At 40.2% G+C, this 20,380-nt stretch overlaps 1 protein-coding gene across 1 annotated transcript in view; it reads right to left on the reverse strand.

Moving 5' to 3' along the window:
- The window catches only part of GNA12 (G protein subunit alpha 12), a 39,307-nt gene that overhangs the window by 12,925 nt on the left and 6,002 nt on the right, over nt 1-20,380 (reverse strand). Inside the window, exon 2 of the mRNA XM_074597265.1 lies at nt 12,617-12,832. Coding sequence (XP_074453366.1) covers nt 12,617-12,832 — 216 coding nt within the window. The remainder of the gene's footprint in view (nt 1-12,616; nt 12,833-20,380) is intronic.

Here is a 20,380-nt window from a genome sequence, read left to right on the forward strand (position 1 = left end):
GCACGAACAACAGCTGTATTAATGGGCAACTCCATCCTATTTTCATGTGCATCTACAGCCAAGTCCTTTGACACAGTTCTCAATCGTTATAAAGCTGCTATCTCAAAGCTCAGGCTTATTAGAAATTACTTACTGTGGAGGAAAAAAGCGCAGAAGTAATGTTGAAGTCTTGTATCAAATGGAAAGCTTTGTTTTTATTCACCCTCACATGCATGTGCTTTATACAAATTAGGCACTATAAGCATCTGGAAACAAATCTAAAGATGAAATAAGCGTTTTGAAATAAGTGACTTAGCTTCCATCCTTAAGGTCTCATCTACACATGTAAATTAATCAAATCACAGTGGAAACTGAAGTGGGTTTAACAAACTTCTACAAGCTGTTGAGCAGACTAGCCTTAAAAAAAATAAATCCTAATTAAAGCCCTGATCACATCCTTCTGAACTGTAGAGGGAGAAACAGTCCAGCCATGCAGATGGCCATCTGAACTCCTTGCAACTTAGAACGCATGTGCTGGACTGGGAGAAAGAAGCCAGAAAAAGGGGATATGGTAGGAGGTTCTTTAGCCTCCTGCCCACATCTCATGTCATTACGATTCAGTGCTGTACTCTCATCAGGCTGAAACTGGCTGCGTCAAAGTCTTAAATGCGCAGAATTCAGAGATGCAATTAAATGGGAAAGAGTTCCATCAATAAACCACTATTTTTTCAGTCTGAGATTTTACTGAGTTTTCCGAAGTAGAACTAAGTGAATATCAAGGAAAGCAAGTCAACTTAAGAGGCTTTGGGGGCGGGGTGGAGAGCGGACCTTCTAAGGACAAACACCAACAGTTTGTTCAGGAGGAAAGCCAAGTGAAGCACAAGTCTGCCACAGTCTGAACTGCAGGAATCTGTGTTGTATACAGAGGAGACATTTGAAAGGTGTCAATAAATTACTTCTCAGAGCAACATGTTTTCCACTCTCTCAAACAGAAAATCTTGCATGATGTTTCCAAGAAGTTTTCCTCCCCTCCCCCAAATCCTAAATCAATAATAGAGCAAAATAGGTTTACTCCACAGAGCAGATTTAAGTATAGCTGCAAACTAATGAGAAGGTGGAGACCGTGCTGCCTTCTGCCTTTGTAATGGAGAGCCTTCCCAGCGGGTGCACGTTCAGAAAAAGCAGCAGAGCATTGAGCTAACCTTACTCTTCTCCTTGGAGAAGACAACTTAACAGCTCTGCTCCTTCCATTAGTGTTCAGTTATCAGCTGGTCAGTTTGTGGCAGCATGGAGGCTTGAGAGATTTTCTGGAGAAGTACCATGTTCAGATGCGTTATCAGCCATCTATCTACGAAAGCCTCCACTGTCACACAGCTATCTTTTCACATGAACTCAAAAGTCAAAAGACAAATACTGTGCTGCTTCTCTCCCTCTGCTCACCATCTCCTCCACACTCAGTACCTGAGAAACGGAGCCTTGACTTTGAACAGTATGCAAATGCTTCAGACATCCCTGGAAACATCCAAGGTCAGGTTGGTCGGGGCTCTCAGCAACTTGATTTAGTTGAAGATGTTCCTGCTTACTGCATCTGGTTGGACCAGATGACCTTTAAAGGTCCCATCCAACCCAAACTATTCCATAATTTTATACTCTGATAACTTGGAACGCAAACATCTTAAAAACTAAACAGCATCCTTGAGGTACAGGCATCTTATTTTAGCATCAGGAAAGATTTATGGAGGAAAGGAAGAATGAAAGGAAGCATTGCTTGGATGAAGGATCAGCGAGATAAAGACCATCACTCCTGGGCAAGCACCAGGTTAAGGTGACTCATGATCGCTTGTGATGCCAGCTGCTTGTCCCTTCACCAACGCCACAGCACGTCACTACCTCGGCTGCGCTTACAGTCAGCCGTAGGGTTGCACTCTGCCTCAGATGAGTTTCCCAATTTACAGCAGAGCTTCCAAAATCACTTGTGCCAACATAAGCAAGAGCACAGTGCGAAGCAGAACTCCCTAAACCACCATTTCCTATTGCTCACCGTGATTACTCTATCACAGAGCTACAGCCCAAGTTCAGCTCCATCCCTGCACAACACATTGAATAAAACACTTAATGTTTTAAGGCAGAACAGACTTGTTAGAGAGACAGCAGGAGCAGGGGAAGATAACAGAAGAAAAGTATGTTAAAGAAAATTACAGTCTTTTCAAGTCATTGCAAAAGGAGCAAGATCTGAATAGCTAGCAAGAACACAACACAGCCAACTGAGCGAGTTATTGCTACCTAATGATCCTACCTGCATTTTCCTTTTCGGCTTTCTGCCAGGTCCTGCCTTTTAAACAATATACGCTCATTAAAAATAATTCACTGTCAGTGTGACAAGTTAAGAACAACTTCAAATACGTGTTCTCTTAAGTACAAAAATCCAGAAGATATGCCAGCAAGACTTCCTCATAAAAAACAGACCTAGTTTTTAATGTTTTGCATGTTTGTTCACCTGTGTTCGTTACTTGTTCTTGATCCTACACAGCTTACTATAAACTAGGATATTCAGGAAAGCCTGAAAGCATTCATTACCCATTATCCTATTAAATTCAGTGGCCCCTTTGAAAAATCCAAGCCTTAACCTCTTACTACTCTTCCTCAAGGGAACATTTTAGAGAATTTTGAAAGGCACTGAGCTCACCCTTGCTCGCTGTCCCACTTCTAGGTGGAGAGGACGAGGTCCAGTACCAATATGAAAAAGCTGAATTACTACAGAGAACATGTAAATGAGGTGGAAAAGGCTGACTTGTAAAACTGGAACTTTGTGAAGTGCACCGTCAGCACCGCTCTTCTGAGTGCACTGAGCCATGGCAGGGAGACAGGCTTAACAAAACCATTCACCTCTTCTCTCGCAGTGCCCCCCCCCCCTTTTTTTTTTTTGGCCTAATTTCCTGAAACCAGCCATAGGGTCAGAAAACCGCTAATACAGCACACAGCAAATAGCAGGAGCCCTCAATTTTCTTTTACACAGCTAAGCCAGTCCTTGCTGGATCTTTGAGTGGCACACACAGCTTTAATACACCAAAAACTTTGATAACACATACCATGCTAACACAAATATAACGGTCTCTATTTCAGCTGTATCTTTGAGATTGAAGGGTTGAAACCATTCGGACAAGCAGCGCCCTTCCACTAGAAACAATATTCTTTGATTGTTTTTAGACTTCAGTGTAAACAAATATTAACACATGTCTCCACATAATGCAGGTATTTTGTTGCAACTAGAACAAAAGTTGTCCTCATGTGCTACCATGCTTTTAAACTCTGCATGTTAATTACTTAATATATGAGCTCTGTCCTGCTTCCACCAAATTTCAGTAGGAACTGTCTATTAGACTCCCTTAGTCATGCAAAGAGTGCATGTTTGAATGTACTTAGCTTGCTCAGATTTCTGGAACACATTCTCATTACTGGGAATCTCTACTGAGATACTAGTTGCCAATTTTGAAGTCTCTCGAATTATTGAGTTCCAATAGAAACTTTCTGAACATGGAAATTAAACAGCATAATCAAAACCTAAAGGCTGCTGACCGATTAGATTTGTCTCTGCCCAGAACTTTCCTGCACACCAGAAAGGGATAAAGAGATTACTCCAGTGGTTTTTAGCTGCAGTTGGGTACTGGCTCAGACAGCCTGAACTGAAAGTTTCCTTCCTTGTTTCTCACAGCATGTGCCAGCATTTCTTGATGGGAATGCAAAGATTAATTACAGCTGTACTTGCTCTGAACAAATCCTTATATTCAATACAGTCCTGCAAGATTTAGAGTAGCACTAATTAGTGCTTAGAACAACAATTCTGCAAAGACAGACATACTGAGTATTTTTTCTAATTATTTTATGCATAATAAAATTAAAGCTTCTTTCCGGAAGCAGGGTGGCATTTAGTCTCAAGAGTTGGGAGCCAAAAGGACTTTTTCCAGCCTAAGAACATTAGATTTTGTGTTTTAGTGCTATTGCTGGAGGTAAGACATCAAATCATAACCACTACCACAGGCACACAGAGAGAGGCAAGGATGAGTACAGTGTTTATTCTGTCAATCTTTTGGGACTCCCAGGCAGTTCTCTAACGGGCTCAAGCACTAAGAAATAAAGACAGAAAAGGTTGCTCTTAATAAAAACACACAAGTAAAGAGAAATCTTTTAACTAGAAAAATGGCAATCAATAGGCCAGATGCAAATTCTCATAATGAATTTTCAACATGGGAGCTGTATCTATGAAGTTGTTTCTCTCATTCACCTTAACCACACCAAAAATGCAGTCAAGATTTATTGGCATCCAAGGGCCAAAAGTAAAAACTCCTACAGGCAGCCTTACACAGTACCATAAAAATACAAGGCTTTTTAATCTACCTTCAAAAACCCAAAAGTTAAAAAGTAGGACCACACAAAGTCTGAGTTTCAACCTTTTGGTATCCAAAGACAGCTGGGCATTAATGAAGTGCATTAATACACTGTATGTTTCACAGACTTTAGAGGTGATTTTGCCCCAAGTTTTTGATCTTCAAATAAAAAAAAAAAAAAAAGGAAAAATTGTAGAGTGCCGGGAATTCACTGTACAGAGTACTAGAACAGCCAGTAGCACAGCTCTTTTCATTCAGCGTCCGTCTCAGTTCCCATATGGTAGGCATATCAATTTCTTGTTATCCACTTATTTATTATGTATGATCTGCTTGTTACTTTCCAACTTATCCTCCCAATTCCATGCAGGCTACATTTCATCCAGCTGTTGCATTCTGTCATAATCTAAGGCCAGGAGCAATTCATGGCAGGAATCCTTTTATTTTTCCACAGAGCATTTAGTACCGAGGGCTTTAATCCTTCGTTGAGACTTCAGGTAGGTACTGTAACAGATTGCTGTTCTCTTAACATTTTTCCGTTGGCACTGTTTTGAAAAGGGCATAATTCAGGCCTTTTCTGGTTCTCATTATTTCTCCCCAATAGCAGAAAGTATTTAAGAACAGCTAATAACCACTTCACCCATCATACAGCTTTTATGGATGGTTCTGCTTGAGAGAATTGCTTCTCTTACTGAGAAAAGATAGAACACAAGTGGATTTTGCTAGAATTCAGAATGATTTGCAGCATAGCATGCATTTACGACCTTTGATTCTCCGAATGGTTTTGAATTCAGCCTACTTTAAATGCAAGTTCTTCTCACCTCTTGCTCAGTGGCACTTAAAGCAAAACTGAGATCACCCAGTGAAGCATTCCTTGGTGTAGGTGCCAGACAACGCGTTATGAAGCATCCTCGGCTCTGCCTCCTGCTCCAGCTCAGTCCTGAATTTGAATCTCGGTGACTGTCAAGACACACTGGTGCTGGTACAGCCAAACACGCTGCTCAAGGAGTTCTTCTGGTGGCAGCAGGCCCATTAACATATCTCATTTAAGCATTTATTTTTAGAATACTGCAAATATAATAGGAGACTGAGCATTTAACTTCTGTAGATGCAAAGTGACAAACTATACAGTATTAGCCAACATCCACAGAATTTTGTGCAAAGGTTTCCAGCTGCGTTTTGCTTTATGTTACCTCTCAATTTTTAATAAAACCCAAACTGTAACTCACTAAGTCTCACCTCCTTTAACAAAATGCCACTTTTGTTTGGGGGTTCTTTCTTGAGACTTTGATCTGAAAAAAATTTTCCTATTTGGTTTTAGAGACAGGATTAGAAGCCAGGGACTCCAACTGCTAATCCTTCCTACTACAGACCAGCCACAATGCTCTGCAGTATTATACTTCAACAAGCAATTAAACTTCTTTTGCTGCACAAAGATGAGTCAAACTCCAAAACTTGACCATAAAGTTTTGAGGTCTTGGGATTAGAGGGCAGAACTAGAACTAAGAATTTAAATCTGGACCTCTGGCACTTAATTGCCACAGTACTGGCATAAAGCCTTGCTTAGATATTTAACTGAAGACACACATCTCTGTAACTCACCCTGCTGTATGAGTCCAGAGCAGGACATTATTCAAGCTGCACAGATAAAGCCTGCAAGTTAACAATCTTTTAAGTTAATACGACATCTTATATCGGATTAAACCACTGTTTCAGAATCCTAACATAACAAAATCAGACTATAATAGACTATTACTGTGATTTTTATAACAAACAAGTAGCAAATTTAAGGAAAGGCTTAGGTTATATAGCACCATCATTCCTGAAGTGTAATAACTAAATTTAAACAGGCCTATTTACCATCCACAGCTTCACAGTTAGCTTTTTAAAAAAATAAATTTTCATGAAACATTGTTAGATACAGATGGACTTTACTTTCAGCATTAACACAGTGTAATTACAAAATACCAAGGCTTGGCAATAGCAAATGTAAGTTTCCAATTTGTAGTGCTACTGTCAATCCATTGTTTTTAAAAAACAAACAAAACAAAACAACCCACAAAACAAAAACGTTTTGGCTCAGAGTGGTATGTCCCATTGAGATCTAGAAAAGAAGAAGATCCACGTAACTTCCCCAGGAATAATTTAGCTTCACAGGAGTTCTGCAAACTAGAAATACCCAAGCAAAGCTCAAAAGTAATTTGGCAAAGAGTTGCCGCCTAGTCCCAATTACGTGCATTAAATGGTAACAAGATTTCCCATGCTGGCACTTTGAACAGTGTGGCAATTTCCTTTGTACATCTCACCAGCATTGGTCAAGCCCCAATGGATTTCACTGATGAAACAGGGGAGTTTCATGGCTCTGAAAAAAAATAATCAAACCATCCTTACAGAATAAGTAACATTCATAGCCTCTTGCGTAAGCTCTTTTTGCAAACTGCTGTTTGAACATGAAGAGCTCATTTTTGTGTTATGGCCAATTGTATAAGCTGGAGCTGCTTTGACACTCGGTATTTCCTCAAACGGAAGGGCATCAGCAAATGCATTATGTCGATAGCAGGCACAAGTACTGCTGCATTTCAGTGCTGTGGCATGTATGATGAAAGAAGAGTAAAATGCTTAGAAATACGCATCTAAGACTAACTCTACTCTGCCCTTGCATCTTAAAGGCAAACAATCAGTTTGAAACTTCTTACTTACTGATTCAAGAAATCTCTGTTAAAGTGCACTGAAGAATTGTGACAAAATAGAGACCACTCTTGTAGATTTAACATGCCATTTCAGAAGTCACTTACTCCTCATGGCAAGTCAGCACTCTGCTTTGCTGCCCAGCCTCTCAATTCACTTGCCTTATGGAGGCAGGCAAATGCTGCCACATAACCTCCATATGCTCCAGCAGCTGGTATATAGCCCAACTCCTCATCATCTCACATCGCTGCCATACCTAATACTCCTGTACCAAAAATAAAGCTATTTAAGCAACAGTTTGTCCACTCTGTATCAAGAACTAGTGAGAATGAGTAGTGCCTCACCTCCATACCTCCCAAAACACACAGCTGGCTGCCTACGAGGCTTTGAAGCCACCTACTCCTTGCATAAGGAGAATGCAGCAACAAAGCAATACTAAACTATACGGGAGGAGGCTGTTCACTATGCAACATTTCCAGCACACTATCTGTTCTGGCAGGCATGATTTAACCACTTTGATTTACTTCAAGTGTCTGCTTAGAGGGGAAAAAACCCAGTTAATTCATAGGGGAGTGACTCATGTCCTATTACAAATATCTCCCAAATCCCCACACCTCAAAACACCCAGAGAATGGTGAATCGATATAAAAGAAACAGTCTTTAAAACATTTTCCAGAGTCTTCCCACATCCAAGGCTTCAGAGGCTCTTAGTATCTGAAGTATTACTGGAAGTGTTCCATACAATTCCCTGTGCAGAGATCTAAAAATAGCTATGGACACAGTAGTAAGTTTTTGTCTATATTTGCAGGCCCCTTACTTCCCTCTCAGGAACCACTACTTCCCATTAATGTTGACTTTTTTATTATTTTTTTTTTTAAAGGAGCTACTGAAACATTAGAAATTCTTTCAACAGTGCAGTGAACACCAATAATAACAACACATCAGTAAGAACAATTGAATTTAAATTGATACTCTAGCAGTGGATCATTAAGATATTCTGTATATTAAAAATAATTGCATTAAACCAGCTGCCTTTGCAGCCTCCTTGGATGGCCATGCTCTTCTGTATGAGGAAGGGTGGGTAGCTGTAAATACAAGTCGGAAGCTAGTCTGGCTACATGCAAGTAACTCGGCACAATTGCCTTCACTGCAGAAAGGCTTTGGAGTTCAGAATAAATAGCCCCATCAATCCTGAAGAGAGGAGAATATGACTTGTACCACAGGAGGAGTTCAGGAGCTGTTGAAATACATAGTTACACGCCAGAGAGACTCGGTATTTTGAAAGGAAGCAGTAAAAATCATTCAAATAAAGACATTCCTTTGACTAAGAGTGGTTAGGATAGAGATTAAAAAAACCAAAGTCCCAAAACCAAAACAGTGTGCACATTTAAAAAACCTAATCTGAGAAAACATGTCAGTTTTGCTTTAAAGAACTGATGAAGCCAAATGATGGCCTTTGCAGATCTGCTCGTTGTCAGCTTAAGCTCTGTTAACAGTGCTAGCACACAATATAGATCTGTTCTGACCATGACAAAAGTATAATTTTCTTGCCTGACAAGCCCTATTTGTCCCATCTTTACCCACAATGACATGAAGCATGCCAAGCTGCAAGAAGTCAAAAAAGTAGCTAACCTCAGTTCAGATTTCATGGTTTTTCTGGACACATTAAACAAAAGTGAACGGCTTCTCACATTCTCCCACTAGAGACCTGGGAGAGAAAAAAAAAACCAACAAAACAAAACCCACCTGACCAAAGCAATTCCTATGTTGGCCTTAGTCTCCATGATTTATGAAATAAAAGGAAACATCATTTATGGGTGCAAAAAATCCTTGCAGATTATTATACATGGACCGGAACTCCCAAGTATACCTAAATACTTGTTATTAGGCTCAAACTGAAGAAGCTTCCACCCTTTGAGCTAAATCATAATTGAAATCCCAAGGTCCTTTCCCCAAGGAAGTCATTCAAAATAGAATTTGTCTCCACCTGCTGGCAATGAAGAATTAACACCCAGTTGCCCAAACTACCACCGGCAACCTCAAACGAGCAAATGTTACAGGACATTTTGAGACACGTGATAAATGTATTCCTTTCTAACATACAGACAGAAAGTGGGGTAGGATAATGAGGGCAAGGGAGAAGAGAGAAGAATCACATACTGATTACAAAGGAATTCCTATTCTAGCAGTTAAAAAATGAGGACAGAGACGTGACAATGTAACCAAACATACAATGAAGCTTTTGTCCCCAAACTACTTGGCTCACATACAAGGACCAGAGGAACTTGGGTCGGTGGGGACAGGCTGGGGTGGGGGAAGAGTGAGAGGCTGATGTTTGTGAAAAGAAAGTGAAATTGGTTAGTACGCTTTAAGATGGTAAAGGGGGAAAAAAAAAAAAAGGCAAAAAAAGCACCCTGCTATTGTAGAATCCACCCACTCACTTCTGAAAGGCTCAAAGACCCAGACAGGGATTTACAGCCAGCACTTCTAGGCACTGAGTATGAAGCAGAAAACATTCAAACGCCCAGAGGCTGCTTCTGTGGTCCTGGAGAAGCAGCTTTCAGATTGTACGAGGTTATGGTCAGAGCCATTTTCTTTCAACAAGTTTGCTGCTGCTGAGTCAGGCATTAAGCTGAACATTACAGACCATAGGAAGACACCTGCACGCTGCAATTTTCAGCTCTAGTTAACCAACCAACATGTTTTTACTCTTTATTTTTAAACAAAGTCACACAGCTTCCTGGAGAAATAGAGAGTTCAAAAGCAGACCAATATAATCCTATGGCTTAGAAGCCAAAATAACAACAATAATAAAAAAAGAGCTGATGTTCAGTTGACTGTAAGACCAGGGTGAAGAAAATCCAAGTGCTGAGCAAGGGCAATACTTCAGACCTTGTCCACAAACATTCAGAAAAATCACAGTAACGTAAAGCTCCAAGATTTTGGTGATGATTTTGAGACTATTATAAAGACAATACATTCAGTTCAAACCAAGTATATTCCATTTAATAGCTCACATATACTAAATAAGAAAGGGAATCCTGATGCAGAGGTTTTCTTTAGACCTAGTTAAAATGAGTTCAGAAAAGATTTATTTTCTCAGAGTCCGCTATATCTGGCTTCTATTTATTTACATGAGTCTATATCCAGCAAGGGTTTAAACTAAATTAAGGTATGGGTTTATACACATCATATGCGAGTATAAATAAGGCATCTCCTTAAACCACCTGCTTTCTTTAAAAAGTTATGCAGTTTTAAGTTTTACTTTTTTTTCTTTTTTAAAAAGAAATTTTACTGCTGCTAATCCCCGTGTACTCAGCAAATCAGACTTCTGCTGAACCTAGAAGTGAGGCACGGAAACTTGTTCAAGTTAAAGTCTTAATAATTTGATTAGCGACCAGTCCAGAAGCAGCATTTGTATCCTTGAGAACAATCTATTACATGTTAAAAAACCCCCTTATGCAGTAAGTGCTTTTTATTTACATTTGAGGTACTTTATAAATTCCTGTGCAATGTGCACAGTAAAATAATAGCACCCGGCATTTTCAAGTCGTTCGCGCCCCAGATGCATGCAGCGGGACTGAGTTACACATTATTTCTGTAACACACCACACTGTTGCGCTAGTGACAAGTTCACAGCTCTGGTCCCTGCAGCAGTTTCAGTTGCCCCAGTAACATGAAACGGGTTATATGACTGCCATCCAAAAAGATGCAGGATAGAACCATACCACGACGCTGAAGATGACAGCATATTAAATGATCGCTTGCATGCCTGTATGCTTGGCTTTTATGGGGCTTTTTTATTTTTTGGTATTTCCTGTTTAATCCTTAAAGCCAGAGAATGCAGAGGTAGGCCGACTAGCCTTGGAATGCTATTTATTCAACAAACTGGACTTCTTTTTTCCAGTTTGATGCAATTTTATTGCTAACCGGTATAGGAATGAAACTCCCACATGATCCCAATCTGAATCTCCCCTTAAAAACAAAACCCATGCTTGATCATAGCATTTCCCAGAAAAAAAAAAAGAAAAAAAAAAGAGTTCTTAACAGGCTGTTGATGCAATTATTGCTTATTATACTGGATTCTCTTAGTAGTTGTCTCATGTTAAATTCAAGTTCCCTGTGGCATGAACCATCTTTTTATTCCACTTTTGAACAGTGTTTAGAACAGCAAAGTCTCAGTCTGCGTCTACAGACACCAGGAATTATGAATCAACTGATTTATCTCTCCCTTGCACACCTTCCCCCCCCAACGCTAACATGGAAATCATTACATTTCTAGCCTAAGGAAATGAGATTTATATAATCATCCTGTGGCAATTTTACCTAGTCATTTTATTTACTCTTTAGCCATTTACCAGTCTCCAGATACTTCAGACACAGATTTCAAAGGTGCAACAAGAAGACTCAATAGGCATCTTATAAGTGGAGACAGATGAGCACCTAAGGGCTGCAACATGAGTTTAATTACAGTATTAGACACTAGAGAACCCATGCAGAGGAGCAGCACGAGGAAACAAACTACGAGAATTTCACTGCCGAATTTCTCTAGTTTTTGTATAGCTATATTGAGATCCTTTGTAAGAATCTAAGGGAGACTATACAAAGTCATGTTTCTAACCTCTACCCACGTCCTCTAATGAAACTTTGATAACATATCTAGGCATGAAGAATTTCACCTTTAACTGCTTACCTTTTTTTTTTTTTCTTCCTAAGAAAAGCAGAATAAAGTTTAGGGACAGAACACCCAAAACAAAGAATTCTACCTACAGATTAAAGCACAATTAATAAGTTAAAATCATAAAGATAAATTCATTAGAACAATTAGGCTATCACCCCATATCATACAGTCACTGTGGTACTAGGTCGCATGGATCAGTACCTTGTTTCACTGAACAGAGAAGAGAGAGAATAAAAGCACCTCCATCTTGTACACAGGAAGAAAAAGTAGTGGATTACGAACAGCTGTCAGAAACATATTCCATACCAGAAGTGCAGCTATTTTGGCACGAAAACATAATAACAAGAAAGCAAGGAAGATAGCACATTTTTAAGCTCACTGTCATCTTTCAGTCGCTTATCCAAGTTTCACTTGCAGACGTCAGGATGAAAAGAAACAGTCAAATAGCAGTAGCCGGAATGGGCGTTGCACTCACTTCAAAAGATCTGCATGCAGGAACAGTTTGCCAGTATCAATATAGTGCAAGCTGGCAGGACTGGAAAGTTACAAATTAAGTGTGCCTTCATCAGTGACCTACTATGAACAGACCTACTGAGCTGCTAAAATATTTTTAGTTCAACCAATTCCTGCCTTTTTTGGTTCCTCTTGCTCTTCCAGTTTATCCAGTCATGTGCACTTTTCCACTCCCTCTTACTGCCATGTAGTTTTTCAAGTTTGGCTCCAATTACCACTTGTTTCTGCTGCCGAAGAGCTCAGATTTACAGCATGACTATGAACAGCTCATATAATGGCTAAATCTCGCACGTAGCAAGCAATCTTTCAACGGAAGAGATATTTATACAGCAGGGAACTTTTCTCCTCCCCCCATGACGATGGATGTACTCACCAGCTGATACTCGCTCCGACGGCTGAAGGCTTCCTTGATTCCCGAATCCCTCCAGAGCGCACCCAGTGCGGGTACGTAGAGCTGGAAGGTGGCAGGCTCGATGGGCATTCCAGCTTTGTTTTCAAAAGCCATCAAAAACATTCCATGCTTCTCATTCTCTGTGTACTGCCAAGGGATTCCCAGTTTGTCCCGTGCATCGACCAGAACCCTGCAGCCCTAAAGAAAGATTCAGATAAGAAAGTCAGTGATAAAAAGATTAAAGTGTAAAAGAACAAGGATTTAGAGGTACTTGAAGCTTTCTTTTTTTTTTTTTTTTTGACACTATTCTGGCCAGACTGAACTCAGGAGAGAATCATAAACATTGTTTATTGCAACATCTCCAGCAGAAATAAGACAGAAAGAGCTTGCTTGTGTTAGCAACTTCGCCCCAATAAATTTCTCCAGGTGGAAAAAAAAAACCCCAACAACCTAGCAGCAACAGGTAGTTGCAACAAGCAATACTACCAACAGATAATAAAAGTAAACATCAAATGCACAAGAAAAGCGCCTGGGAACTAATGTATGATCCTCATAGCTGTAGTTTTAAAAGGAACACCATGCCTGAAACCATATTCTTCCATCTTTATCTTTGCATTTGGGTTTTAGATACCAAAAAGGGCATACTAGCTTTCTCAAGCATTAAAAAAATATTGTTGAAAGAACATAGCGTATATTTTAGTGAAGCAAATGGATTCTCTTATCCAAAATTGAGGCAACGTAGTAACTTCCAGTGCTGGGTGCATCCACAAACCAGTGAAACATTCAGGTAAAAGAGACTGCAATACCAAACTACCAAAATCCAAAAAGCTTGTTGCTGTAAAGTACAATTTTGACACTATCTCCTTAGATGCTATACAAACACAGCTATCAAACCTTACAGGCTTCTGGAAAACTTGCTGTAAATGAGCATCTTCTCTTGAGACACTTCCACCCAAATGGCTACGTCCAGCAGGAAAACCCAGCAGCAAGAGGACTGAAGACACTGTAGATTTCAAGCTACTGGGCTCAGTAAAGCAGGTGCAGTATTCTGTCACCATCAGCTCACTTCTTGAATTTGCAACACATTTGCTAAGAAGTCATGACAGGTAAGTGTGGGCACTCTAATTCTGGAAAAGCAATCTGGAAAGAAAGTGACTTAGGTCTCATATTTAAGTTCAGATTACTGAGACTGCTTAATTTCACATTTTGCAGTTTTTATGGAAACTTAATTTCATATTCCTGGCAACAAGCCAAACACATGAGGTTAAGTAACTTTGAAACTTCAGTCTTGAATCTAACTACACCTATACCGAATAGCTTCAGATGGCCAACAGATATTTCTCAATAGCAAACACCAGTTTAACCGTGGACAGGTCTGTTGATGATGGCTTAACATCTCAAGTACTATCTAATTCACAAGTAAAAGCTCTGGGTTATATTAAACTACTTTTATCATTGTATTCATCTTTTGGCTTTACAGTTTATGAAAACCAATAAAAGAAGAAAAACCCAAAAGTGAAGTTCTGTTTCCACAGTTAATCACATGAACCTCCACGTTACTGGACTGATTTTTTTTTGGGGGGGGCATACTTTAAGCTATCAAGACTGCACATATGTTTTCTTAACACTTGAACCTTTCACCTCTCCAGTCCTTTAACAGCATCACACAGCAAGAACAGTAACTTTCCCAATGGAAATTAAGATTGGAGAGGGAAGTGAGAAGCAACTTAGTGTGAGTGTCACAGAATAGGAACTCAGAGTAAAGCATCGCCGTTGTCACTATGCAACAGTGTTCCTGAAGTGCAGCTTCCCCAAAATGTAAATATTTATGGTTCTCCAGTGATTGTTACTTTCCTTTTATAAAGTAGAGAATCTATTTCCCAGAATAGCATGAAAAGACTAAAATTGAATGTATTTTCAAACTGCTGCTTTAAATTCCAGACGTAACTATCTAGTAACTCTGTCATACAGACCAAAAGCCAACTCTCATTCCTAGTTTCAGAGTTTATCCCTTTATTAACAGAACCCTTTAGATCTGCTGTATCTGAATGGTGTGAACAAATGTTAGCATAAGGAAAAAAAAAACCCACCACGTACAACATTTTGTCTCCGAATTGGCGACGCCTGCACTATGTCTCTTACCCTCAGACACTTGCAAACCCATCACTTGCACAGACCGCCAGCCCGGCTGCAATTCAAAGTCAGTGTCAGCTCCCCTTGCCCCCAGCTGAGAAATTCAAGATTAATTTTTTCCCAAAGCACGGTGGTGACCGAGACAGGCGGGACACGGCTAGTTCTAGGTATTTAGTGCCAGGTTTGTTTCTGCTCAGTGAGGAGTGTTTACGGAGAGAAACGGTTAATCTGCGCCCCGTGTCAGCAGGCGATCCCCATCTCTCCATCATCTCCCAGCCGGGTGTGGAGCTCCTGGCCCACACACGCCAGCTCTGACCTTTCACCTGCTTCAGCTCCAACTCTCCAAAGCCATCTCTCCCTCTCCATCTGACAGCTCCCGGGCTGATTTAACCCTTACACAGCCCACAGCTACCACAGTCCCTTCAGAGCCTCTCCAAGGAAAGACAGCAAGATCGCACAATTCCTGTTGGGATAAAGTGGCACTGGGACCTCAGTCTCCGTGTGTTTCCCTGCACTGTCGCTCTGCCTTTTCCTGCTCCCACTGGAGATACAGGGGATCTCGAGAGATGGTTGTTAAGGAAAAGTTCATGGTTTGTTTGGAGAAAACCACAGGACAGAGTTTCAATCGAGGGTGTAGAGACTGCCCCAGTCCCAGAATAGTCACTTATCTGCTGGCTGCTGCTCCTTGGAAAGGCGGGTTTGAGTCTCCCTGGGGCAAGAGAGGGAACCCAACTTAGACCTCACAGACCCTGCAAATTCAGTATCATAACGTTACCTACAGGGAGCACGTAGCATCAGCACCTTCCTCTGCTTGAGAGGGAGAAATGGCTATCACCAAATCACATACAGAGCCCCATCTGGGGCAAAGCAGCAGATTCAGATGTAGAGCCATCAGCATTGGCAGAGACGTAAAATGACGCTTACAGAAGGTCAATTTTAAACACTAAATGAAGAACATAAAAAATAAGAAACAGGTTAGCAGGAATGCTGTCCTACACATATCACAGGAACAGCACCTCCCAAAAAATCAGAATTTGTGGAACACACCAGCTTTGAGATATATATACACACCCCTAAAATGCATCAGAAGTAAAAGCTTTACATAACGAGCAAAATAGCCAATCCTTCTTCCCCCCAGCTCTTCACGGTTAAAAGTATTTGTGACTCAGCAAGATCCCCAGAAAGTGAATCTAAACTTAACATTTCACTATCTCCGCAAAGCGGTTCTATAAGTGCTACAAGCAGATATCAGAAAGATGAGGAGAAACAGAGAAATCGCCAAATTTAGATCCCATGTATTACTATTTCTGCATTTCAGAGTTACTGATTATACTATTTTTTTGCAGCCAAAATGAGCATTTGATAATCCTTGCCCCATTAATCTGCAGTATAAGTTATCATAGAAAAGGTTTTCTCTTTCTGGGAGCACATTCAAAACACCTTCCATATCTCTTTCCTCCAAAAAGACCATCATGGGAGATAGCGAAAGAGTCACTTTTATCTGTAGTTAAACTTGCTGAAAAGTTTATATGTACTGTTGATGCCCAGAGGTAAAGATTTCATTTAAAAGGTTAAACTTAATTAAAATTCACAGAACTTCCATTTATTATAGAATGAACAGAATGGCTGAATGTATTTAATAATAGAATATATTTATCAAAACTGAATTTGGACTCAGACATCATTGGTACAAATAAGAAAGAAAATCCACCACATAAGTCTTATTGCATGTACAACACTTCCCCCCGAGCTCTAACAATGCAGGTAACACCTGACTATTTTCATTGCAGTGCTCATTTCACAGTAAACCATTCCAATACTGCTATGACAGGTTTTCTGATTTTCTACTATTGTAGAAAATGTCAATTCAACCTTTCATTCAGAAGGCCAAACACCGTCAATTACCATTCTGTTTTCAAATTTGGAATATGGAAAAAAAAAGTGGCAACAACTTTTGAAAAGCTTCTGAACAGTTCAACTGATCTAAAGCTTTTGTGCTGCAAAGTAGGACCCAGAATAAACACAGGTGGAAAGAATGAAAATTCACAGATAAGGACAGTGTCAGGCATTAGAAAATGGCAAAGCAGCAGCATACTGGAAGCACCAGTTCAGGATAAGAAGTACGAAGTTCTCTGTTACATTTCTTTCCTAATAATTTTTTACATATTCAAGTCACTGTATAAATCCCTGGCATGCACAAAACTTAGAACCAGAAAAGGTGTAACAAGTGTGAAATGCAATCTAACTCACAAAGTATCGTATCCTACACGGAAGAAAACACTAAAGAGATCTAGAAATCCACAGTTTTGAAATAAGGTAACTAAGGCATGATATATCAGAAATCTACAGAAATTGCAAACCACTTGGCGAAGGGGAGTAGAAAGAGACTGTTCCTTCCCCACCCTTTGCTACTCAAGTATGAGTGGTACAGCAGCACAGTTATCCAACAGAAGGCTGAACTACAAGAAGGGTTTTTCCTATGCGCCCCCCCCCAGTGAGACAAACTCATTTACATAGGATGCTGGCCAAAAGTATAAATGGACTTAAAAAGCAATCTAGACAAATTGCTGGAAGAAAGGTCCAAAAAGGACTATTCGATTACATTCCAGATGCAACCCCTGGCTCAAGAAGTTTCCGAAACCAAAGGCTGCCAATAACTGGAGGAGTACACCAAAGTATCACATTGCTGCCTTCTTGTACCCGTTTTTGGTTGTGTTTTTTTTTTCGTGTCAGAGGCAGAGCGCTCGATCCTTGGCCTGACGGAGCACAGCTGTTCGGCACGAAGTAGAATGTTTGCTACTCAGCAGCAGTATGAAGGTTTTATGAGCGTTTGCACAAATGCTCGTTACTAGGACTGGCTCAAATATATTTTGTCTCCTTTACTTTTGAAAGTGCTCTAGCTTTGAAAAAAAATAATCCAGGTTGTCTTACATTTTTAAATAATAATAAAATGGTTTTGTGGGAATTACTAGAAAGGTTATCACCAGATCACTAGCTAATGTCATTTGAAGCCAGCGAAGCTTGCTAATGCAGGAAAAGTGTTGCAGTAGTTAAAGAGCAGCTTGATTTAAGAATATCTTATGTGAGTAGTTACACTACTACATATAACACAACATTATCATTTTAAATTATTCACATACTCCAGTACTTAAAGGATTTGTTATCCTAAAAATCCCATACCTTTCACCAGACAGACCAACACGGGGGCTGAGAGAACACACCACAGTTAAGCACCAAACACACAATGGATGCAATAGGCTTGAGGGGCACTTGCACATAAGCAAGGGCAGGTTCTTCCATGCGCAAACCAACAGTCAAGTGATCAAAAGATCTGGTTATTCTACTCAAGTGTCTAGAGAGAACTTGCAAAACTACTTAGAGTTTGTATACAAATTGAAAAGTCTCCTACAGTGCGTTTTCTCAAAATAATTTTAAGGAACTATTACTGGGTTTGAGATCACAGACAACAGAGTAACTGATACACATTAAATACTGCAGCAACTACTTTTTAAGCTTTTACCATTAATAAAATTGCTCAACCTCATACCAAAGTCCTAGATGTCCAGCACCTATATCACTTATGGAAACTATTGTCAGAGAAGTGCTGATCACTGCTGAGTACTTGACTAGGGGACTCCAAGTCACAGCTAACAGGCAATACTGTCTTCTCCTACGGCTGTAAACCAACATGAACACTGCAAGCAACAGGGAGATTCAAATCTGTTTCCTACTGTGTGTTTTTCCTCATTGTTGTTGACAAGGAACTGGCAAGCCCTGGGGATCACAATTCACAGAGACCAATATAAATCTGAGCTAATGCCAAAAGAAGTGCTCTCACCTCAGGAAGATATTTCCAATGCACCCTTTACGCCAGTGGAAGAGAAGGAAGCGATGCAGCTATATGAACACAGGCCCAGCTGGACCCGCAAGTTTAACTGTACCAAAAAAGCTGCAACAGCTCCATGATCAGTGGTGCCAAGACAAGAGAGAGAAAGCTGAATCACCCAGCCTTAGATGGGACTGGACTTCTCAGCAGCAACACTTACTGGCAAGTAATAAAGATGATAAAATGTAACCTACGCGTATTTTTAGAAAACATCCTTTAACCGTCTAAAAAAGACATTTTCAAATACAATTTGTAAAAATAAAGCTGTCAGTGTTTGCAAACATAGTGGTGTGCATTTTTTTTAAATTGCCATCTGGAACACTGGGAAGAAGGTGATTTACTATTAACAAACTAATAGCAAGACAATCAGTTTTTCAGCACGCTATCGTAAAAGCGTTAGCAGTGTTTTTATTTGATCTATGTCCTTGGAATGTTATAGCCAAGCAGCAGCCAAGCACCCAATGTCACTCCGGAAAAGGTTTCCTATTACAGAGCAGCCAGTCTAACCACTAGGTACCATCAAAAGGGACATCTTTCCCGGCAGTGCAGTTCCACCTTCTCCTGTCCCGTAGGTCTGCCATTCATCTGAGCCCACGAGCCAATCCAGTGAGCAAACATCACCAAAAACATACTCACTTATATAACAAGTGTTTTCCATCGCCTCTGTTAGTTTGATGTAAGGCAAGACAGAAGGTAGGGGTGGGAGCAGCACCAGTTAGCCCAGTTAGACAACAAAAAGGCTCAACAGCTATGCGTGTATTTTCACCATTCACATATTCCAGTGCCACCTAGGTGAGAGGGAGGTAAACACTGAAGATGACCTACCTTCTAGCCGAACATACAAATAAAACATGGGAACAAAGGGGAAGTGTCATTCATTTAGTCCACAGGAACCCAAACATTAAGAAACATTTGGATTAGCCACCAAATCTCTGAATTGGGAGCAGCAATGATGTCTGCTCGTCTGAAAACTCTGAAAAGAATCCTTGTCTTTGACTGAATCCAGCAAAATGACAATAAATGCAGCAGAAGAAAAATACTCTCACTGCAAGCTTTACTTGCAACTAGGAACAAAGTAAAGAGATGATGACCTGAGAGGTGACAACTGGTGCGAGACCTTAAAAAAAAAAAAGTTCTGAGTTAATGCTTTCAGAATTAGATTAACAGCTTTCTCCTTTTCCTAAGACCATCATACTAACATCTAGTTCATAATTAATTTGTGCTTTCAATGGAGCAGAAGTAGCATCTGCAGTTCCAAAAGCATTCCCATCAGGTTTGGCAAGACCCTGTCATGCTGCCCTAAAATATACTGCCACAGTACCCAGCAGATGCACTCAGACAGAAGGGAAGGGCCTTCAACACCAGGATAAGACCGGTTCCTCAACCCCACGAGGGTGAAAGACACCCATGCAATGAGGAAAACTCTTCTGGCAACTCTACAGCCTCCGATTCCTTCTAGCTTTTTCTCTTGTATTGAACTTACTTTTTCAAACAATGTGCACTAGTTTGCCTTTGCTCCAAAGTTTTCTTGTAAACATTGTTAGTAGCACTGTTTGCTAATTTCTTTGCTAATACGGTTTCCAAGTTAATTATAAAATTGTGTGTACACTCGACCAACTGAATATAATATAAGCTCCCAAATTTGGTCACTCAAGGACTAAACTTTTGTCTGGAAAACATCAAAGTATGTGTCTACAGTCTCCAGGGACTAACTCATGTTCTGCAAT

This window comes from Larus michahellis, chromosome 8, assembly GCF_964199755.1.
Source record: "Larus michahellis chromosome 8, bLarMic1.1, whole genome shotgun sequence".
Classification (NCBI taxonomy): domain Eukaryota; kingdom Metazoa; phylum Chordata; class Aves; order Charadriiformes; family Laridae; genus Larus; species Larus michahellis.